Here is a 24,594-nt window from a genome sequence, read left to right as displayed (position 1 = left end):
TTTGGCACTATCACCAAACACTGCACAGCTCCGCAGCTGGGGACTGCCAGCCATGGATGCTGCATGCTCAAGAATCACTGAACACTTAGCGAGGTGACTGACTGTTCCCATCTCTTCATCTGACTGATGCGATTTTAAAAGGGGAGCCTTAAGAGGCTATTAGATTATGAAAAAAGAGTATTCCCTCTTCTGCCACTAAAAAATATTTCTCAATAACCTAAACAAAGTTTAAGCAGATCAAAATTACCTTTTACAGCTCCCCATTGGAAAGCTCTGTAGTAAAGCACAGAATGAGTATTAAATTATCCCAGTAATTACATTGATAATGCACAACTTTCATGTGCACAATAAAACCATTAAAGGAGATCTGATTTTTACAAGTATATTACACATCATAATTCTGAAAGAGCAACCCTACGTGCAGGAAAGGGTGCACTTGTCTTGCACAAACCTGGAAAACATGCCAATCATAGCAGTGAAACTATTATCAAGGAGAGCTTTTACTCAGCAGCCTCCAGAAAAAAGAAAGAAAAAAAAACCCCAAAACCTAACACATTTGCCTTACTTGAGGATGCTTACATTTACACATCAATAAGAGACTTAATGTAACATTTCAACTCGGTTTGATATTACCAAGCCATTCTACAATCACATTGTAGAACTTGTATTTTTAATGTTCTTACAACCAAGGTGCCCAGCATGCTCTGAAACACACCAACTAATTACTATAGCACATCAAGGGTCTTCCTTGCTACAACATGAAGCAAGTTGGTGACACATTCTGCAAGAAACGTCACACAAGAGCTTACCAGACAACCAACTGTTCACATAGGATCTGTGTCCTTCAAAAAAGGATGAAAAGGGTGAACACCATCAATTACAGCTCTTTAAGACAGCAAAAGGAACTTTCATTTGTAGACATTTCTAGAACAGGATTTTAAAAAGATCCTTTCTTCATCAGCTGAGCTTTACACTGTCCCTGTGTAAGGTCTACAACAGTCGTAGCCAGACATCCCAGGTGGCTAGATTTAGGTTTCAGCTCTCACATACTAAGTCAGAGGCATGTTTTGCAGTTGGAACAAAACCATTTGCAATAAACACTGAATGGTAAAGAGCAAATTTAATCACCCAATCCAGATGAAAAAAAATCATAATGCTGTAAATAATATGATGTAAAGTCACAGTGAATAGGAATTATGTTGACCTACATCAGAAGCCAGCCAAAAAGCTTCAGCTTTCAATCTGCTCCAATAAAGCCAAGACACTCTACTCGTAAGTGCAGTTTCCACTGTAGTCCCCTGATTTGCCTAAGATTACAGATGTTGTTTTGAATGGAAATATTATATCCAAAATGTCATTAGTGATACATATCCTAATTTCTTTTCTTATTTTTGATTGTCTAAAACCTCACCATTATTCACACTTCTCTGGCTTTATACAATGGGACAAAATTTTCAAGGTCACATGAAAAATAAGTAATAGATTCAAGGGTTCAGATCTACAATAATTATTTTCTTGGCTTGAGTTTCAAATTTGCTTTCCTAAACCACAAGTACCAGAACAAACAAGTTTCAGAAATACTTTAGAATTGGTTTATTTTCTCAACAAAACCTACTCTGCAATAGGAGCCTGCAACTAGAGAGGAAGAAGCAGGTCCAGAAGGTGGTCCCCCTTCACCAGGGAGGCATGCCAGAGACCAGTGCTGATGGCCACAGATCCACCTCCAACCTAGGAGCCAAGGAAGCCTGCAGGGTGACCTGGCTCTATTAAAACGCTCCCGCTTTCTCAGTTTTCAGATCTCCTCTGCAGGCAGCCTGAGAGATTTACATAACCACCTGCTCCCCAGCAGGGAATCCCAGGAGCAGAAGGGTTCTGACCACTGTTCGCTCAAAGTCGTCCAGCTTCTTCATCCAACATCCGTATCAAGGACCCCAGAAGTCCCAGTGTTCAGCTGCAACTCCTGAATGCCCCAGAGGAACAGAGCCTGGGAATAACCCTGCCTTTGTGACTCATGTTCTAGCTGTTTTCCATTGCTTATCAAATGTATCCATCTCAGGGAATTTACTGCTCAAAATGAAATTGTATCACTGAAAAAAAAATCTGACGAATGCAATTCATAGAATCATTCAAAGAAGTTTTGTGGAATGTGATTATATTTTTGCATTTTACCGTTAGCTCAAAGGCATCAAAATGATTGTATCTCGCATTACTCTTCCCCTTCAAGGCCCACCCACATGTCTATCTTGCTGAACATGTAAGACAGCAAAAGCATGCATGAAGTGGCTGTGCACATTGATCCAAATAACCTTCGGATCACAGAGTGCACAGCAAAACAAAAACATAATGCTTAAATCCAAGAACAAACAATTCCTGTTTTCCTGTGAAAAAATCTGCTATATTACCATCAGTCTTCACAAACACTAAGTTAATTCTATCATCAACACACCAGACAAAATCCATTAACTCTCAGATAATAAAAAATAAATTTAAAAAAAAATATCTGTGAAACAACTTTGCACTCAAATTTTATATGTATTTGTACAACGGGATGAAAGGATCAGCATTTCTTTAAACAAACACGAACATCTGGTTAGACTATACGCTGAGGTGTCCTTGGATAAAGCTGTTTGAAGCTATTCACACACCTGATGACAGAACGTAAGTTCCTGGTATTGCTAAAAATCTAAAAGGTGGCTACCAGGGAAGCACAGATGGAGCCCAGGGTGGCTCAAATGCGGCTTGCTGCCTGCAGAGTCACTGCGGTTTATGATCAACAACTGTTCTTTAGGTCAGGGGAGTAAGTATATATACAGGTTTGTATAAACCTGGTTACTCAAGAGACTTAATTGGCATCTTGAATGCTCATGGTCCCTTAGGTATTCCATATGCCAATTTACAGTTGTGGTTTTTTGCTCCAATGTCCTCCACTATACACTGGAAGCACAGTTTGTTTATAGCCAATACACACAACAGGCTTGTAACTAATTAAAGGCAAAAGCTCTTAGCCTAAAACTAGTGCACAAAACCTGGTATAGCAGAACCTCTCTCATCTTCCTCCTCTATTTCTATTAGACACATCTTACTATCTTCTACTGAAAATTAACAGAAATTACAAATGTTTTTTCCCTAGCACATATATACAAGGACACAAAAGCACATTCTATATAGATGCTTACCTAGCCTCAAAACTTCTCTAGGAGACAGTACTAGTTTCCCAGTTCTTGCCTGAAGTGCTAGCAACCCAACAGAACAGAGGGAAACATTTATTTCTGTTATTCCCCCCCATCACCTCCAGTATGCTGGGCAACCTTCACATCACTTTGTCTCTGGATGATTTTCTACCATCTGTAAAATGGGAATAACTATGATGCAAAAATTAGAGACAAAAAGCACTTGTATTAAATATCACAGTAGCAGATGTTTATGAAAAACACCAAGTAGTCCCATGAGACTTTTAAAAAACCCCTGCCAAGCTAAGAAAGCACAATCAGAATACCAGAAGTCCAAAAAATAATACCACCGTCATGTTTCAAGGCCTCTGCTACACAGCTCTAACAAATGTTTAAACTGTACACATGGTTACTGGATGCCTAAACATCAGTACATCCCCCCGACACACGCAGGAGTGACATACAAAATACTGTACTTTAAACATTAGAAAGGAGCTTGGGAACTTCAGGCTTTCTCTTCTGCCCTGTTTCAGGCCTGTTCGCTGAAAGGGGAGCTGAATCCCACAGGGGCTTGCCCTGACACATACCGCTTTACCTGATGCCTCCTGCCCCCCAGGGGCTGGTAGGTCAGGTTAGCAGTCAGGGTCTCACGCAGGTCCCTGTTCCTCCCACTTCATTACAACATCACACATGAGATAGCCAGATACAAAAAGCTCATGCCAGGTACTGCTGTTGGCTCCAGTTTCTTTATTAAAAGCCACTGAACAACGCTTACAGCTGCCTGGACCAAAGTCTCCTACTTATTCAATTACTATTTCGGTTCCCATCTGGAATAACGGATGTAGAAATCTCAGCAGATACCTTCTTAAATCAATACTGATCCCTCAAACGTGCGAAGAATTGCATCTGTCTCATACTGAAGTGTCAAAATACCTTCCTTAAAAAAAAAAAAAAAAAAAAAGTGACCCAGAATGTGTTTCAATAGGTCATACACTGCAAAACAAAGCTACAGGTTTGTGAATCTCAAAGGTGGAGGGTATTTCAAACAAGTCAAACTATCTCAAAGGTGGAGGGTATTTCAAACAAGTCAAACTACCAGAAATACCCTCATGCTGCCTCTGTTCCTGCCTTGCAGGAGGAACCACAAGGGGAGGGTAAACAAGAAGGAACTGATGGCAGAGGCTGGAAGGCACAGGCAGCCTGGTCACCCTGTCACAGAAAAGCATAGTACTCAGGTCAGAAGCTTAACTTTAATCTAAGTCTCTGTCTCCAGCAGCAAAGCAATGTATGTTTTCATATCAGTAAGTATTATAAGTGTTAATCATGCTTCTTGTAGGAATGAATCAATTGGATTTGAAAGATAGATTAATAAAGTGATAAAATGTACACTCTAGAGGTGACACTGCGGCTCAGATCAATTTTGCTTTCAAGTCATAGACAAACAATCATTTCTACTTCAGCAAGTTATAACAGTACCACAACAATCTCACACAGGTCTATATACTAACATTTGCACATACATGCATTACACTGAAAAGAATTCCTTCCTTCTCCACAGGTCAACAAATGGAAATATTTAACTCTGCACCTCCTGAAAGAGGCAACCTCTGATGTTTCCTTTAGTATTTGTAAGGCCAACTTCTCCAAACTTAAATGCCAAAACCCAACCAAAAATGTATCTTAATTTTCCTTTCTCCCATTATTTCCCATAGTGATCCCAATATCTCCTACCCCACAATTCTACTGCTTACCACTTTCACAGCTACATTCAGGGCAAAACCAAGTAAATACATATTAGAAATTTCTTTTCTATTATGTGTCACAGGCACTAGTCATTCAAAACTGAAATGCACTTCAAACAACAAGCAAGGTTCCAAAAGTAAAGTAGAAAAAGTTTTCTTAAATTCAGTGGACAGAGATACAAGAAGGCGTATTAATATTCATACCTAGTTCAACATAAGGAGCCTTATTTACGTTCCTTCAAACATATACAGCAGTCTGTAAAACCTGCCTTAAACATGTATTCAGATTACAAGAACCCAAGCACACTTCAAAACTGTTCTTGGTCAGGAATTAACCCAAAGCCAAACCATTACATCACAGGTTCCCTATAGCTCCCATAGGTTCACATCCCCCTAAGTTACCTCCAAGCCTCTGCATCACCAATAGGTGTCCCAAACGGAGCAGACATTCATCTCTAGGACTAATGAACATGCTGAGCTTGAAGACAGTGTTCTGGGTAAGTTTGTAGCTGTATTATTTATACTTTCATTTGAACGTAACAGGAGGCAGGCCTTCCAAAACTATTTGCATGAACAAGATGAAAAACAAAACATGCCAGAACAACTTTCCCTCTCTCTCAGGACAGTCAGAGTAAGGACACAGACCTAGGACACACACCTGCAAAGTGAGCATAGCAGAAATACAGATACAAAGATCTCTCTTACAATTTCTATTTAAGATCTGAAAGAAAACAAAACAAAGATACCTTGATGCATCTGTTTTTTTCATTCAAAAACATCGCGTTGGGGGGGGGAAGCATTATCTGGTTAAATGCATAGAGCTGGAAAATTTCTCAGTCATGACATTATGTCTGCTAGAGGTTCAGATATTATTAATAAACTCTTAAATGCTGCAGCTACACGTAGAACAGATATCCAAACAGCTGACATGATGCCCATCGCAGAAGTGGAAGATTATAGATTTTTAACTGAGGAAACAACATTTCTTTCATGCTTTGCTTACTTCCTCCTATCCCTAAAGATCCTACCTTTGTGATTTACTGTGGTTTGGAACAATTTAATTGCGTTCATTTATTTTATTCAGATACAGCTGCGGTTTCCCTTTTGGGAAAGGAGTCTAGCTTTAATATTTAAGTATCAACTCAATATTTTAATTGTTTTAATTATACATGAACTCGTTTTAAGCAAGTGTAATAGCTAAAAATTTGAGTGTTTAAGTAAGTCCAATATTTAAACCCTGTCAGGCTGAGGTCACTAAAAAAACCCCAAGCCTCTAGCAGATTATTTCCTTTCTTGTTCTTCCCTCCCTCCCACCCCACCAGCAAACAGAATGTCTAAACACTGCCAGCTGTCTCCCAGATAGGCCTGTCGAGCTGCAATGCTGCTTTCTGCCTCGAGGAGAGGAAACCAAGGCTGAGACTCCAGTAAGGAGGTGCACGGATTACCGGTGCTTCACACCGCACTGGCTGGTAGACCCCCGCCCCCGCCACGAGACCTAACTGAGCACAGGAGCCTGGCTCCTCGCTTCCCACTGAGCCAAACTGAACAGATGGAGAGCAGCCATGAACCCGTGAGCAGACACGGCCATATGCAAGAGGGACTGGACATCCCTGCACTGATGACATCTTAGAACAACAGTGATTCTGACTTTTTTGGTCTTCTGGAGCTCTGAATAACTTAACATCTTCTGGGAAAAGAGATTGGTGTGTGCTGATTAGTGTTACCAAGCTCCCATTTCCTCTATGTCTGTACATTATTTGCAGGAAGTAAAAGCTGAAAGCCTCTTTTGCATCTCTTATATCTCAGAAACTGGGAGGGCTCATAGCTATGCATTTCACAACAGGGCCAGAAGTCAGCTCCTCAGGCAGATGCAATTGCAAACAAAAAGCAAATGGCAACTGCAAATGCTCATCCTGCAGGTTCCTCTAGGGGCCTGCTCCAGCAGGAGCAATGGATTTGTAAGAATTAGGCTCCTCCGGGATATCCTACACCAGGGAAAAATCCATGAGTCTCCTGTGAAGTACAAACACCTCCACTTCCTTGTACATCATGGTTTTCATGGCCAAAGTGATCAGGCAACAATACAGAGACTGGGCTTCACAGAAGGGAGCAGAGGGAAATCCTAGGCTAGAGCCGTGGCAGCTATTAGGAAAATGAAGGTCTCCTGAAACAGACCACTGTAAGCTGATGCATGGCATTTAAAAGGCACAAAGCATCAAGCCAACCGGTTTCAAATAAACGTGTTGATTTTAATACTTTTCATAATATTATCAATATATATGTATATCAATATATAAAAAGATGTCTATAAAAATATATTCACATAAATAAAAACTCATATAAAATATATGAACATATAGATACGTAATATAAATATATAAGGTATATATAGAGAGAAATATGTCAAAATATTATATCCAAAAAAGCACTATGTCCCAACCACTGCAATGTCAACGAAACAAGTTAAGACACTGGCTATGCCCATACACAGCAAGGCATGATGCTAAGTCAAGCCCTCTCTCTCCCAGGCCATTGGTGACAAAGTTGGATGCAGCTGGAGGGATGAGAGAGACACTTGCTCTTCTGGCATATGACTGCTGTTTGGGTGGTCCCAAGATAAAGAGGTGGAAAAGGAAGGCCAGAATCCTAGAGCACATCCATCTGACGCTACAGAGAAGACACGAAGCTGGCTCTCTAGCTTGTAGAACATACTGGTACAAGACCCGAGCCAATTAAGCCCTGTTAACCTGCAGAAAGATACTGCCAGCTCTGCAGCCTGCAGCCTTGTAGAAATCTTGGGGATGTCTGGCCATGCTCCTCCGCACAAGGTTGGCATGCCCTCTGGAGCTTTAGCATGCTGAGACAGGGTATTTCAGCTCAGCAAATAAATACAGCAACAATAAATGGCATCAATTATTCACTAATGGAATTATGTCTAGTAAGTCAAACAAAATCTATAACCTGAAAAATCTTTTGCTTAAAAAATACCATGATTTTTTAATTGGTTTTATATTCCCTGCTAAGATTACTCAAAGCACCGTATACAAAGGGCTTGGCAAAAGAAGTCACTTAATCAGATTAAAAGGAAATCACCTACCAGCTGGGAACCTAGCAGCTCCCACATCCTCAATTTATTTGTATAACCACCACCTGTAAAATACCCTTTCTAGGGCATTGCTAAGGCTGCAGTCCCAGCATTAGCTATTTGCTCGGCTTTACTTCTTAAAGCAGACAAAAAGAATGACCTGCAGCTTTCAGAAAAGCTTCTTAATATTAAGAAATGCTTGTGAAACTTAAATCAACATCACATTCATACAGATGCTCGAGGCAAACGGTTCTGTTCCCACCACAAACAGCAATCGTTGCTCTGTAGACGTGACAGATTTTTTCTGGAGCATCTGGAAGTTGCTGCTTGTAAAGAAGAATCTGACTACCATAATTAAATTAGCTCACCCATTTTAATTATTTTGGCACCACATCTCAAGTGAGAAGCAGCCAAACAATTCAACTTGCTACAAGTTTCTGTATCATTTTTGCAGCACTGCAAGGTACTCAACCTGTGACACTCACATGCATTCCTGTTTGTCTTCTCCAAATGGAAATATGGACACCTGAATCTATAACAAAGGGCAAGTAAAGGACATGAGACAAATCTCTTTCAGTTCAGCTTTTCTCTTCCCTTCTATAAGGACTGTTTCTTCAGCAAACTAATTCTATGCTTGCAGCTGCAGCACCATTTCATCACCCTGGTTGACATCTTAGATCCTCCACTCCTGACCTCTCTAATGACTCCTGCCTGTTGTCCAGCCCCTGTGTACTGTCTGCATTTGCTGTCTGGAGTTGTCATCCTCAACTTTCCTCCCTTCAGCTGCCATTCCTTGGTTTCAAAGGATTATTTTCCTATCAGCCCCTGAAGATGCCTTCCTAGCCAAACCCCTGTTCTCTTTAAGGCAACTTCAGTTGCAAAACGTCCTTTGCCTCAGTGATGCCTTTGTATTATCTGAAGACACTACCACATCTCATTGCTCCACCCCCAAGTCCTCTTCAACTCTGCTCTCTTTAGATACTCTCTACCCCTTAAACAAGACATATTTTATCATGCAATGTTACACACATGCTAGTCAACTTCATAATTGCTCTGGTACTTAACACAAACCACAATTCTGGCCATTTGTGCAATAATTCTATGTGTTGCTTGGAAAAACGCCAATCTACATAAGCCAGCAGACACCAATACCCTGATTTTGCTGGTTTATTGCCCTAGTGGCCCAAATCTGTCTTTATCATCAGTGTCAGAACTTTCCATGCACTGCTTCAAACAGCTCTACATAACTGTCTGCACAATTTCCCTTCCCCTTTTCAGGATGCTCACCAGCTTAGACATCCCCATACCAACAGCTGGCAAGACCCAAGACTACAATATCCATCCAGAACACCGCTGCACAGATCCTGTCTACAGGGTGTCATCTGAACACCCCACCCCAGCTCTCCTCTGCAGCTAAAGCAGTCTTCCTGCTTTCAGACATCCTGCTGCTTACACCGCAGTGCAGCTGCCCACAAATAACCATTAAATTACTTTCCCCTTCCCATTCTCCTTTATCAAGACACCAGTAAAAAAAACCAAACTACAGCACCAGCACACTACAGCTTCTGTCACCCTATTCAGCAACATGGTCCTACTGTTTCTTCACACATTTGCCTGGCTGCTTCCATCCACTGTCTCTGATCTTCTACTTAAACAACAATACAAATAGTTATTTGGAAGCCTCTGGAGCATCTGCCCCTTCACAGTATATAACATTTAGTGAAGCCCCAAGCAACACAACAGTCCTTCTTAATTAAAGACCCCTTTCAGAAAGGGGAGTCAAATTAGCAATTTTGTTCCAAGTGCTGAAATCACACAAACAGAAAATGTATTTCACACACAATATCATAGAAAAAGAAAAAATCAATAGTTTGCTCTACACAGCAACCTAAAAATCAGCACGCATGACAGAATGAATACTGAAGGTGAAAACCAACTACATGATCATATACTTGCAAAGAAACTGTAATTTTACTTTACGTGCATTTTTCCCCTTCATCTTATACTCAATGTATACCAATTTAATCAAATGAAAAGAAAAAGAACCAGCTATTCACTACTGGATTATATTTAGCAATGGGTAGTCTAAGATATTAAAGCATTTTTCCCACCAGTACGCAGCCTGAATTGATACTGTCAACAGCTGCCAATAACACAAGACATTCTGCAGAATGAAAGAAAGCAGATTTAAGGAAAAAAAACCAAAACACTAACATATAATTAAAGGTAAACTACCAGCCGAATGATGCTATAACCACAGGCATGTTACTTCTACAGATGTGTAGTTCTCATAAAAGAAATGCAAAGGCCCTTCCTTGCAGCCAGGTGGTGTTGCATGGCACCAGTGAATAAAGGCTGCTCAGTTATACAGATTATGGATCTCACAGGGGTTCCCATCCAGGCCAGTAATAGCAGTTTTGAAAAACAGGAACACTATCAGCCTTAGCAAAGTTTAGATCAAGCTCCACTGTAGCCAGATCCCAATATCCATGACTTCTCTCACAAGGCAAACAGTGCTCGGGGACGATAACCGCAAAAAAAGGCTGTGGACTAGTTTGATTTAGCAACATCCATTTATACTTCCTAGCCCAGCAGAGAGAATTTAGCTTAACATCTGGTGGTTCCCAGAGTAACACTTCCTAGCCTGGGATGTGACATCTAATTCTTAATAATAGATGAACCAATAACTTTTCTCCTCTGTTCTCAAGAAATGCAGGAATTAAACTTAAAACTGGCCACACCAACTAAAGTCAGTACTCACAGCTTAAAGTCAAACTCACAGCTTGCTCAAAAGGCAAACAGTCTCATGAAGTCATTCCTTTTGAGGCAGGAGACCTGCATGGACTACAAGTCACTTAAGGCTCTAATACAGATGAAATATTATCCAGATGCTTCTTTGAAGTGTTCTGTTATTATTGGTGGGTTTCAAAAGCAGATGTAAAAATAAACCACCTGCCACTCCCTTCCACTGCCAGAATAATCAAAGATTATCTACCCAGGAAAGCTCTTCCCAGTTAACCCCCATATATGATCACACATACAGCTGGCATGGCTTTTTGGAAGATGCCCTTCCAACATACAGAAAAATCATCCAGACTTAAAAGTCACCACAAAGCACATACACAGTCAAGAAGATCCTATGGCACGAGTAAAAGATTGGATGTTAAAACAATACCAAAGTCATTATTACCTTCGTGGGTTTTTAATCAGATCAACTTTTGGTTTTGGTTGGTTGGTTTTGGTTTTTTTTCATAAAAGGAAACATAAGAACACTTTCAAGTAGCTTAAAGTCATATCAAGAGAACATTATAGCAAGAAAATTCATCCTGTAACATCTGGTAAGCAAACCATATTGGTTATGACTTTTTTTTTTTTCAGAAGAGAACAAGAAGTATATATGCAAAACAAAAAGCAGCCATCTAAAACGCTTGATTGCATGAGCACTAGGTCCAGATTCAAAAGTAAAGATATTTTTCTGTGACTTACCAGAATTTCTCTTTGACACGAGCTTCAAATTCATGCTGACTACAGTACAGATCACAAGAACCAAGAGAACAAGAGGCTTCATCTTTCACTTTCTGTGACAGCTGAAATGCAAACATAGTATGAAGTCTGAATCACAGCTCTTCACTACAACAAAGCAGCAGCTACAGTTAAACATTTCTCAGAGAACCATTACAGGGCAATGGCTTAATCTAGTGACTTTGGGGTTTATTTCTATGCAGAGGTAGCAAAACATAATGGTTCAAAGTAACTGTCTATGAACTATTTACATCTAACACACAAAAGGGTTGGTCTTCTAAAATGACACTTTGAAAATATTATTTTGCTTTACAAAACCATAGGATTTAACTGTTTATTTGAAATAGCACAGGTATAATCTGGAAGATTTTTGTATCTTATTTAAGGGAGAGACTCTGATGGTCAAGCTTAGTTTTATCTCATACAAAGAGGGCACATGCTTAAAAAACCTTCACATTTTTCAGGAAAAGATACAAGAGTAGGTTATTCATGCAATTTTTCTTAGCAACCTCATTTTCCCACTGGTGACTTTTTAAAAGCTCCTAGAATGAATTAATGCTATTCCAGAGATTTCTCCTATAAAATGAGGTAAAGACAGGTGAACAAAATTCAGAAATCAATGAATGCAGGCCTCGGGATTCTTACCAAAAAGATAAAGTAAATCTCTCCTGTGAAATTTACTACCTGCCTTATATTACATACATTTAAAAAAAAAAAAGTAAAAATATAGTTTAAAATTGTATTTTTAATTTTAAATATTACTGGAACTAATTCTGTTTTCATTTACAAGTATGAGGTCATTCAAGAAAACATAGCAAGAGCAAACTGAGGCTCCTTATCTGCATTTAAAAACAGGTAGAATGAATCTGAACTCAGCAAAGCCCCTCTCTCTCTCTCTCATTTAATTATAAACTAGAGTCCTCAAACACGTGCTTAACTTGAAGTCACAGGCCTTTAAGTGGCTTGATATATTTAGACTCCAGGAATTTATCTCCAGATCAGATAACGACTTTTGATCAGGACACTTATTCTCAGATAAAGAGGGCAGTCATCTAAATCAGTACACAATTATTATTTGGGACAAAAGAATCAGCATTTTATAGCAGCTTCTTTTAAACAGAAATGCATAAAACTACCAGCATTAGCAGCCAAAACCAAGGCAAATGAAACAGAACCGTTCCTTAAACACTGCACCACATCCACCCGCCCAGCCTGCTCAGAGGCACCCTCAACTCGGGGACCAGCCCAGACCCTGGCAGCTCTGAACGTTTGCTCAGTGTGACAAGCTAGCAAGACAGTGCAATGCCCTGTGGTTCGCTAAAAACTATTCAGCTTAATCTGAGTTTATTACATCAAATATTCTTCCCTTGTAATTTTACTACCAGCTTACTACTGTGTGAAGAAAATGTAAGGAACCCCGTATAATCTTTTACACAATGGCAATTATGCTATTAAATTATTTCAAAATTACTACTTAAAACTGAAGTTTTCCCCTTCTCACCTTACCACACTACAAATTATAAATAGGCAGTGGATTTTTCTTCCCCCCCCTGAATTCTATGTTCCCGTGGGCACTTTATGCCTGTTGATTCCCCATAGTAAAGACACTAAAGGAGTTCTCAAGGAATTATAAGCGCTGAAGGCTGTCTGACAGTGGTTAATGGCAGAATTAGTATTCACTCTTCCTTAACCTCTCCTTGGAGTACCAAAATCCTGAAACATGCAAGGCCATCTTGACAAAAGAGCTTAAAAAAAAAAGTAATTGAACTAAATCTTGTGACAGATAATTGTAACGATGATGTTATGCTAGAATGATTTTCAAGTGTAGCTTTACAAATTACTTTCTCCACTTTCCTCCCTTCAGATATTTCAGCTGAAGTACGTAACTCCTAGGTCTTTTTTCATATGGGTCCCTCCATCCCCATTCCAAGTGAGCTATGCTGTATTACATACTCTTAAAAATTCAAAGCAAGTTCTGCTGGCCGACATTAATGCTAGAGACAGGGAAATTCATGGTTCTATCAGCATTGCTTTTTGAAGCCCTGGTCTCACCAAGGCAGTCAGTTTCTGTACCTGCAAAAGTCAGGAAAACACAGTAGGGAAAGGGCAAGAAATTACTCCACCACCCTGTCATTCACAGCTGGGCCCAGAGCCTCAGCCTGTCACATCTGACACGACCCCACTAAAGCTGGCATGAAAATACACATCAGTTTGAAGTGTCATCTTCACCATTCGAGACCTCCAACCCAAAGAAGGTAGGATCAGTCACACCGGTGTGACCAAGGGGTTGGCTGGTTACTGTCCTGAGACAGCAGGCAGCTATAGACAACAATGCTGTTCAAACTGGTTTTTAAACATACAGTTCTACAAAGAATGCAAGGTATGGTGTAAGATGTATTTCCTCCAGAAGCATGTCAAGCAGCCAGAACAGGGAAAGTTCTATGTGTCCAAGGCAAAGTCTCTAAATTTGCTCAGGAGATTTCTGGGGCTGAGCCTGCCGAGACTCCCATCATGTCTCTCAATGGGACCAGTCTCACAGCTCCCTCCTCTGAGCCATTCGCTCACCTATCAGGCAGCAGGACAGACTAGAGACTCCAGACAACCCTGTGCTAGACCTACCAGCACTTCTGGAAATAAATGCATGGGAAAGTGTCTATGATCTGATGAAGAACATGAATAAAACTGTGCTAGCCTGAAGATATATATACGGGATAAACCAGTTAACATTTAATACCATTTTTCTGTAATTGAGGCATTTTCCTCCAAGCAGGGCTGATTTTGTCATTTGACAAACTCTCCCCTCACAGGCACTGATCAGCATTTCCCCAAGGGGCTGCTTACTCTGATGCTGCCAACTCCAAGCAGCTGTGAGTAGGGGCTCACAGCTGTAAAAAGAATGTATCTACTGGATACATCTTACAAGAGGGGGACCAAGTTTAGGACCACTCCCAGAAGAGTGGAGATGACATCTTACTTAATAAGGACATAGAAATACCAATTACAGATAACTTGCCCAAGATCACCAAGAGGAGAGACAGAATGAAGTGCTTGTTGAGAAAAGAACTGCTAAACATGTTAATCCAGCCCTTGTTGTGACGTGCCAGGTTGCATTTGTACCGAGGTAAGTAAAGGGAGGTTGCTACCATCAGAGGAGAAGCAAGGTGACAACTATATTCTCAATAATCCCACTGCTAACAAGGCTCCCCCTTCCCTCCCCATACCATTTGGTGCTACAGACCACAGACTTCAGGCAGCTTTCCCAGACTGCCGTAAGCATCCAGCAACTACAAGGGGACTGGGATGCGGTGCAGCACAAATTCTGTTCTAACAGAAACCCTGACTCCCGTATGCCTCCTAACGCCCTTCACTTGTGTTGACAAACTTAGCTCTTTCTTCTGAGTCCTCAGAAAATAAGGCTTGTGAAATTGCATCCCATTTTCTTCATGTACTGCTCGCTGTCCTGCCAGCACCCACTTTAGCTTGCATAGCTTCCCAGACTCAAAAGAATTTCAAGTTACAAGGTTAGCAGAAAGCACTCCAGAAACAAGAAGGAAACTGGAGCATTAATATTCTGCACAAAACCCAGCACTGAGATGCCCAAGTTCCTACTTTAAACATGATTTAGTTTTGCTCTAATTTCTACCACAAGCTTTGTTTATACAGTGTTCCTTTTCAAGAGAAGGCAAGAAAAGTGGTGCATGTGTGCACTCAGGCACACGTCTGTGCACAGACTGAGATTTGCTGACACACCATGAGGCTCTGTAGGTTCTGGTTTCTCCACAGAAGCTGTGATGCAAAAGGTGCTCATTAAAAACAGCAGCCCACCTCTTCAGTGGTTTCCAATTGTCAGGTTTTGTTGCTGAGAAGTCTCACCGACATAAATTACGGTTTTCACCCCACACAGAAAGGATGAAATGGCAACAGTAATTCTTCCCTTGTCTTTACAGTATGCTAGATAGTGATTTCTGTTCATTTCTTTTCAAACTTTTTCCCCGCTCCACTTTTTAAGGCTTTGAATTTTAATATGAACTCTCTCTCAGGTCTTCTCTTCTGCCAACACACCACACTTTCAGCTGTTTATTACTGAAAGATTTCCAGTCTATATAAAATGCTGGACAGAAGCAATCCACAATGGGCACCAGTCCCTTTTTGTCGATACCTCAAACACAAACTAAAGAATATGTAAGATCAGAGATGCATGCTAGTTCAAATAACATATCTTCAGCTCTACTTGATATGGGTCACGCAGCATTCTTCGCTCTGTTGCTCAATAAGCATCAAAGAATATTTCATTTTGCCTAATTCACTGTGCATCTTCACCATCATAACCAGCCACTTAAGTTGTCTAAATATGCAATGAACATTAATTCTACCAGGCAGTGTGCATTCAGCATTTGTCTTGCTGGATTTGAGCCTCCATTGGACTCAGCTCCTTAACTAAATTCACATCTGGCTAATTCCCCTTGTTCAGCTGAAATTCTATGAGAAATTTAAAACCAAGGTAAGCACGGAAGGAACCTGGCAGCGCTTATGTTGTGTGAACTGAAAGTAACCAGCAACAATGAGACATCTAAAATGTCTGGGATTATTACTGGCTCAACAGTGTATCAGCTGCATGACAGCAATACAAAAAGGAAAGACAAAGGTATTGTCCTGAGGAAGCAAAGGGAACCACAACTAAATACACAGAACACCTGACAAGGTCACAACACCAATCTGTAATGATTCCTCCAAAGGCTGCATGAAAGAAAAGAAACAAACAGTAAAACTCACAGATCTTTTGTGATGTGAAGGGGGTAAACACAGAATCTTACCTGTTATTTGAGAAGAAACAAACAGCACCACCTCTCAGGTGTTAACACTGAGGTTTTGCTTGAAAGATTATAATGCATCCATTAAAAAGTTAAATATCCTCCAGATGGCAACAGAAGTTACCAAGAAGAGCACCTTAAAGCTTCAAAAGGCACCTTACAGTGTAACACCAAAACAAAACAATGAGCTTTAGTGGCAGGCACGAAAGAAAAATACCATGGATGGCCTCCACACAGTAACTTCTCCCATTAACATTCCTGGCTGCAAAGAGTAGAAATTATTTTAGTCATGTTAAAGCAGCAAACCGACTCAACACTATGAGCAGGGCTGGTCTGCCCTGTAGAGAGAAAACCCTTCAAGCATTATCACAAGAACTTTCCCATGCAATAGCTGCCTAAAATAGTGCTCATTTATGGCCAAACATGAAGAATAGGCAATGGAAATATCCCCTGAAACACTCCAAATACAGATAAAGATTCCAATGTCTATAGAATCAAAATGCTAACCAGAGAGGTTAGCGATGAGCATACAATACAGGCACTATTCTAATTCTCTACTCAGAAAATTCAAAAAAAAACCTGAGCAGCCCATCTTAACAATTCGTGAACCAAAAGAACTAGAACTACTCAGCGCTGATTAGCAGATCGAGTACTATCAGCTCACACCACACACTGACCTCAATTCCCTAAGCAACTCACACAGAATTCAAGTTCATTATATCTTCAAATTGGATTTTAAATCCCTGAATCATACTCCTCCCTTATTATAACAACCCCTGCACTTGGAAATAGAGAAAGCAACAGTAAGGAAGAACAACAAGAACAACAAAGGAGCGGGAAAGTTAGCGAATATTTTTTAAGCCTCATGCCCAGCTGCACCATCAATGATGTACTGATTCAGCACTACCCTGGATTCTACAGAGAACGATTGTTCCAGTCTTAACTTCGCAATATTCTAACTACGCATCCCAGGATATATGGATATGCTTGTCCAGCATCACAGCTTTTAAATTCGAGTAGTCCAGGCCTTTTATAGACATTCAAAGTGAAATACGTGTTGTGGGAGGAGGATTACAGCTGTACTTCAAGCCCTCATGGTTTATGAGGTCAACATAATGGATCTATTAATTTACAGCCTTTTTTCCCCACTAGAGTAGGAGCTATTAATATTCAACATATATTTACTCCTGCAGATTGTGGTTTAATCAATACAGTACTTCAGGCAACATGAAGTACCGTAGGCAATGTAAAGACTGCCAGACCCAGAGAGTTTAAGTTTACAGAGTGGGGCTTAGCCTCTTACCACTCTGCAGAAGTACTTAGAAGATTATAGAAAAGCCAGCTGGGGGAGAGAAGAAAACATGAAGATGGTTTACACTTGGAAAGCTAAACACGTACGCTAGTACCGGGGAAAGGGGAGTGATTTTAAGAAACAGCTTAAATCAGCCTAAGTCCTAGAACTGACACAGTTACAAAAAAACAGTTCCCAAAGCAGAGTAAGCTGCAGCAGTAACCACAGCCACCCGAGGGGAAAGAGGAGCCCCAGGCTTGGGCGACCACATACACTTCCCAACACTGAGAAGGCCACCAGGCACTGTCCCAGGAGGGCAGACAGCTTCTGGGCTGCAATGAATTTGGAGGTTACTCTCTCAGACCCAACTCAGCCAGCCCACCCTGGGCTGCGGAGAAGCTCTGCTCAGAAAAAAAGGACTCTGAACCCTGCTTTTTAGCTCACCACGGGGAAAAATAGCAAGTTGCTGATGAGAACTCTTAGGCTTCAGAGTTGCTGATAAACCTTTAAATTCTGGAAAACCCATGGCTTCACCTGACTCCAGCTCTTCAGTCGCTGACCACTGAGCAAACACCACTGCTCAGGTCATGGCCTTTTTCTCCTAAGTGCTTTAGATGATCTCACCAGTGATCACAGGTTTCCACTACAGAGCCTTAACCACAAAAGGGGAAGACATTTCAGATTAAAAGAGATGATCAAAGTGCATTCTCACCCACACCAATTTCAAAACTCACTCACCGCTCTTACATCAGTAAGGAAGTCTGTCTACTTTGCAGCAGCCTATGCAAAAGCATTAAGCCAAAAGATTAGATGCTTTGCTTCTTTCATACTCATACCAACCTAGCTCCCCAAGCAGCTTTTGTAGAAAAACTATTAAAAATGGAGAGAGAGACAGTTCAAAGAAAGGTCTCAATCCTGAAAGATAGCATATCCCTCCTCTTCCCCCCACACTGCTTTTCTTGTTCCCCTTGTGTTCCTCAAGGCTCATTACGGAGGTGCTCAGCACAAAACAGAACTAGATTTTAGACTGGGCTGCCATCTGCATGCTGAAATGTTCCCTGCTTTTATAGAGGAACTGCTTTTACAGCATCTTAAAACAGGCCTCTTTCCAGGACCACATAGAAGACGGACTGCAGTTGTTAGAAGTGTCAGCTGTATTGACTTTATATCTGCTCCTATATACATTCATGCCTCTGCAATATTTACACAATAACAATATTAGCACTATTCATGGCAAACCTGGTCCACATTCACTCCCATACATTAACGAAACAAGCACCAAGAGAACACAACTCCACATGCGATGTGCTTAGAATTTCATACCTTGATCTCATTCATGGCCACATGCTTCCCTAACTAATACACAATGCTCCAAGACGACAGAATTAACAGAAAAAGATGGCATACTAGCTGTTACACTTCTTATAAAACATTCTTCCACAGTTTTCCACTTCGAAAGCACAGTTCTAGAAAAGCAAGACAGGGCACTTCGCTGTGCTGTCAGCAAAGGCAAGTTGTTTTCACTGTACTCGGCACTATCTCATAGTACCTTAAAGTGATAAACATATTCTTGATAAGGATTTTTTTTCCTTTACATAACCAGAAGCTAGCCTTTACCTATATGTATTTTTTTCAGATTTGTCTGGGTAAAAATAAGAATTAATTAAGCAAGCAAACCCCCCCAAATTTCAGAATCATGAGAAACTGCTTATAGAACATTACTTGCATATATTTTGTAGAAATCCTGTAAACAATGGGGGTTTGTTCTAATGCAGACCAAAATCAAATTAAAATATATATTTTATGTGCCCTGGAATTGCCCTGCCAAGTAGACAACCTTGTGAATTTAACTGTTACATAAAGCAGTGACAAGAGGGATAGAAGGAACTCTCTTCCTGTAGTGCTTTTGGGGTGGAGAGGGGCTGGAAAGGACAGGATTAGCCAAGCAACCCCTACAAAAGTTTCTAACAGGCAGTCTCTCTCCCACCAGCTTTGTCACTGAACTTAACACACCCCTCGGTCCTCCCACCAATTCCACGGGTGGCTTACCTAGATCAAATACCAGATGCCAGAGGAAACCCTGACCATCAAAGCTAGCAAAAAGGTTCTCATTATTTTCAGCAAGGGTAAGATCTCTTCCCTTTGTCTTCTTTTCAAGGCTGTTCGAAGAGAGGTTTATTTTTAGTTGGACATCCTGGAAAGCAAACAGCCTCTTAAAGTGCCTCTTTATTTTGTGATACAGTTTAAATGTTCACTTCCCTTTCCAGCACTAAAGACCTCCTGATAAATAGCTCAGGCTCACATTGTTTGAGGAAGGCTTAGAAACAGAGAGCAGACACTGTTTCCCATACAGCCCTTTAAGGCTGTTTAATAGTTGTTCACGATTTAGCATCCCTTGATATTTTCAGCTTGAGCCTCAGTTTGAAGTGAGAAATTACTGAAGAGACTGAATGTTTTGGAGAGTAGGAAAAGTCCATACCTTATAGATGCTTGATTTTTATTTCTTACTGTGAGTAAAACTTCTCAGCCCCTTCCCTCACACGCACAGGTGAAGGCCACCAGCCCCAGCCCTCCCTGGCAGCCTCCCCGCTCAGCCAGCAGGGACGGCTGGCTGCACCAGGCACAGATATGCTCCTTGGAACTTTCCTTCCACCTCCAGTCCCACAGGGGCATGTCAACCCAGGACACAAAAAAATTTGGACCAAACAGCCTCGCCCTTACAAATGCCACAAACAAGACATTGTTTGTAGCTTTAACTGGGTAATTGTAACAGGAGCCCTCCTCTGCCCAGGAAACACCTGCGGGCAGTTAGGAAACAAATTACTCTGCCTATGCAAACAAACCAACTCCCTGTACAGACCCAGCCTGACCAGAGAGCCTCTCCTGGATGCTCCTGTCATCTCCAACCACGCAGAGCATCCCAAGGTGTATGGGCTTCATACGTTGTCCCCGTTTCCTCCCCCTTTCTCTCTCCAGCAGCCTATCTGCATCTCTGCCGGGCTCCTCACTCACACTGCCTCCATATGCAAGCTGCCCATTACTTCCGCAGGGAACTGGAGCCAGCAGCTACCCCACACCTCCAGACACGCACTTTTAAACTCTCCATAGCTCGACCTTATTGTACAGTGGCAAGGCACAACACCTTTGAGATCCTGAGCCCAGCAAGTACACTCCTACTTGCCTCTGCCTTCTTCACTCCTCTGCAGCCTCCTCTGGGCTTAAGGCTGTAAAGCGCAGCTTCTTCTGAGGCCCTGGCCTCCAGCCTCCATCAAACCAAGAAACCTCAGGCCAGTCCCTGTCTGATCAGGGGTGGTCTATGCCACAAGAACAGACCTTCTGCTGAGCTCACCTTTGCCCCAGCAGCCTGTGAATCCCTCCCGACTCTCTCAGGCTCTTTTTTGATCTGACTTCTGTTTGGAGAGTGGCCAGTGCCCCCACACTGGTTTCCAACAGCTTCAGCTACTGCACTGCTTCAAAGTGCAGCCACTAGACTGGCAGCCCTGGAGATTAAAAGGCTTTCCATCACTCAGCTCTGCAAGATACAAAGCAGTTCAGACAAAGCTGGCTGATGCCACATCTGTACAAGGGCTCCAGCAACTGTGTGGCATCCACTAAAACAGCCTAAAGGTGGCCAAGTGCATTAATGTGGCACAACTGGGTTTTTTTTCTTACCCCTTGTGCAAGCAAATCTTCCTTCCTTCTCCCTCCCTCCCCTGCCCCCCACTTTACAGCTAAGGCATCAGTCACCAAACAATTTGAAGACAAACTCCTATAAGCTTCCAGGTACTGTTAAAGGGTGGTCTGCAGAGAACTCTTGAACAACTGAAGATTTCCCTCTCTCTCCCCTGTGCTCACTTGCAGCCCAAGCAGGGAGGTGAGCATAAGGAAGTCTTGTGATCGGCTAACATCCCTGAACATTCCCAGCTGCACATCCCTCCCTGGCACCCAGGAGCAGGCCAGAAGTGTATGCAGGGTATGTGCTTTCCAGCATCCTTGGTCACCAGGTAGAAAGCTTTAGTTCAGTAGAGGAAGGTCTCCCCTTGCAGACTCAGATCTGGAGCAGGCTGGAGGTGCAAGCTGCTGCCTAGCAACATGAGCACTCTGCGGGGAGGTCAGAGCATGCCCCCGTCCTCCCACTGCAAGAGGTCTCCTTTGCACAGAGAAACACCCTCAAAAGGATGTGATCCTTCATAATTTCTTGGAAAGCCATCCCGCACATCACCAATCACAAGCCCTGCTTAACCACGGACTCGCCAAACCCTGAAGAGCACTGCCTGTGCCTTGGTAAGCTGCCAGAAGTCTTCACCTCTCCCGTTGACTGCATGTGTGTTACCCCCCACTGGCTCAGGGAGCCCAAAATCCCAAATCCCAGCCTGTCCCTCCACCTCCTCCTCAGCCACTTGTCCATTATTGCAAAGCAAGAGCCTGACTGTCAGCTTCCTCCCCAGACTTACCTTCTGCCTCAGGTCTGGCATGAGCAAAGCTTTTCAGCCACCGTGTGTCCTCAAAGCTGGCCTGCTCCTGCCTCCGGAGGGAAGCCCCTTCCCACACACTACACAGAAGCAGAGAACCTGCTCTTACAGCCGAGATACCTGACAGATAGCACAGACCCACCAGGCAGCTGCACAGTTTAATCTCTGCTAAGAAATAACATCCCCTTTCAAGCAGTGACAGCTGGCGTTTGGGGTGAGTGCCTCTCTTGGGCAGGGATGCAATCACACTCGCACAGCGCCTGGGCACCCTGCAACAGCCCTTCGCTGCTCCCACGCAGGCAGCGCCTCGCCACGCACCGACCTCTAACCATTCACGGAAAAACATCAAGACTACACATACACTGACGGTATTACCGTAACAGCCACAAAACCCACACATACTCTAAATTTTTTATTTTTTTTTTTTAAATGATCAGGATAAAAACAAGAGAGTATAAACACTGCACAGGAGCACAGGGAAGTGCCAGTTCCTGCCGGGATGGGTATTTCCTCGCGGTACAAAGCCTATGGGTGGGCATTATCCCAGTGGGAGCAGAGGTTGCCCAAAGCACGCAGCCCTTACCCCAACTTTGAGAAACTGCGGCTTACGGCATCTCCTACCAGAAACTTCAGCTTCTTTGGATCCTTGCAGAGACAGCCGTCCAGGAGCCTTTTTAAAAACAGCTGCTTAAATCAAGCTCTTGAGAGACTTTTCGTGCCCATGAACGGGTTTCCCTCAGACCCCAAGCAAAGCTAAAGCCTTTTTGCCACAAAACTTTGGGAGGCAGCTGGAGATTCCCGAGTCGCCCGACGTTCAGGACGCCGCCACGGTGCCTCCGAGCAGCCAAGAGCCAGCACCTTCTCCACGGGCTGCACCAAGCTGCCACATCCCCCAAAAAAAGCGACTCCTCGCGCGTTTTTTCTCTTAAATCCCCGGCAGCGACACTTTTATTCCCGGGAAGCCGCAGGCGCGACGGCGTGGCGGGGTGCGAGCCCGGGTGCTGCCCGCACCCTCCCCTTGCGGCGGACGCGCGTCCGGCGCCGCCGCAGGGCCCGGCACGGGCGGCCACCCCGGGGGAGCGCGGCACCGGAGGGCGCGGGGGGGCCGCCCGCCCGGGACCGAGGGGTCGGTGCCGGCAGCCCCCCGGGAGCACGCCGGCTCCCCCGGCTCGCCCGCCGCGGGGCGGAGGAGGGACACGGCAGCAGCCGCCCCTCAGCCCCGTCCCGCGCACGGCGGGGGCGGCGCCGAGGGGACAGCCCTTACACCCCAAGTGGGTTGTTTTGTTGGTGGTTTGTTGGGTTTTTTTTGCGAGGGAAAACTGTTTTTTAATTAAAACAGAAACATAAGGGGGGTGAAGGAAATCGCCGCCAGCAGCGCTGCGCGGCAGGGCTTACCTCCGCGGTGGCTCCCCTCTAGGTCTCCATGCCGGCACGGCCCCGTCCGAGGGCGGCGGGCTGCGGGCGGGCCCCGCCGCGGAGGCAGGGAGAGCTGCGGCCGGCGGCGCCGCTGCGGGGGCGGTGCGGGCCACCCGTGTGCGCGGAGCGCGGCTTGCCGCCGCCGCCGCCGCGGAGGAGCAGGCGCTGCCCCCCGTCGAGTTCCGGCGGGGCGGCCGGGCGGCGGCGCCGCGGTGAGGGGAGGGCCGGCAGCGGAGGGCGGGAGCGAGCGAAGCGGCCCGGCGCTGCCCCCCGCGCCGCCGCCGACGGCCCCGCACGCGGCAGGTGCGGCCGCCCGCCCGCCCCGCGCAGCGAGACGCCGCAGCGCCCCCTGGCGGCCGACCCGAGCCGTGCCGCCGTGCGCCCGCCGCCCCGGCCCCCCGGGCTCTGCCCGCCGCCCCGCACCCGCGGCGAGCGCCGCCGCCGCCGCCGGCCCCGCACCGGGCAACCGGCGTGGCAAAACGCCGCCGCCGAAGCCCCGACCGCTGCGGGAAGGCCAGACGGGAAAGGAGCTGCCGGCACCAGCGAGGGACCCGTGGGGGCGCGCCCGTGGGCGGCAGAGCCGTGCCGCGGCCGGGGGGCGGCAGCCTGCGGGGCTCCGAGCGGAGGAGGCGCCCCCGGGGCGGGCACCAGCGCGCTGCCGCAGCCCCCCCCCCCGGGCCGGGCACCTCGGGGGGCACCCGCGCCCCCGCCGCCCTCCCCCGCCCCCCTGTAGCGCCCGGGCGCAGCGCCGGCCGCCCGCGCAACTCGCAGCAGTTGGGCTGCAGCGGGAGCGGCGCAGCTCGTCCCACAGCGCTGCGCGGCGAAAAGCCGCTTCCAAACCCCCTGCACGCTCTCGTACCACCATCACCGCCAGTTTAACCAGCCTGCCCTGAACCGGGTTAACTTTGGCTTCCCTAACTCTGATTCCGACATGGCACATCCATGCTTTCTACAGCAGGGTAGCGTTATTTTTAGTTTCCCTTGTGCTGCTTTTTATTCGCTTTTAAATATCTTAGAATAGCTCCATGCAGAATATAGTCTACTTCTGCTTTTTTTGCTCGGATTTATCAGAGGACCCAGTTTTG

At 44.3% G+C, this 24,594-nt stretch overlaps 1 protein-coding gene across 1 annotated transcript in view; it reads right to left on the bottom strand.

Annotated features, from left to right (window-relative positions):
• The window catches only part of IL1RAPL2 (interleukin 1 receptor accessory protein like 2), a 393,018-nt gene extending 369,264 nt beyond the window's left edge, over window positions 1-23,754 (bottom strand). The window contains exons 1-2 of the mRNA XM_040614776.1: window positions 23,489-23,754; window positions 11,484-11,584 (exon numbers count right to left, since the gene is read on the bottom strand). Coding sequence (XP_040470710.1) covers window positions 11,484-11,565 — 82 coding nt within the window. The 5' untranslated portion in view covers window positions 11,566-11,584; window positions 23,489-23,754. The remainder of the gene's footprint in view (window positions 1-11,483; window positions 11,585-23,488) is intronic.
• Between the last annotated feature and the right edge of the window lie 840 nt (window positions 23,755-24,594).

The sequence above is a fragment of the Falco naumanni genome, chromosome 14 (genome assembly GCF_017639655.2).
Source record: "Falco naumanni isolate bFalNau1 chromosome 14, bFalNau1.pat, whole genome shotgun sequence".
In the NCBI taxonomy this organism is placed as follows: Eukaryota; Metazoa; Chordata; class Aves; order Falconiformes; family Falconidae; genus Falco; species Falco naumanni.
The sequence above is the reverse complement of the archived record's forward strand: the minus strand, read 5'-3'. Positions and strand labels throughout refer to the sequence as shown.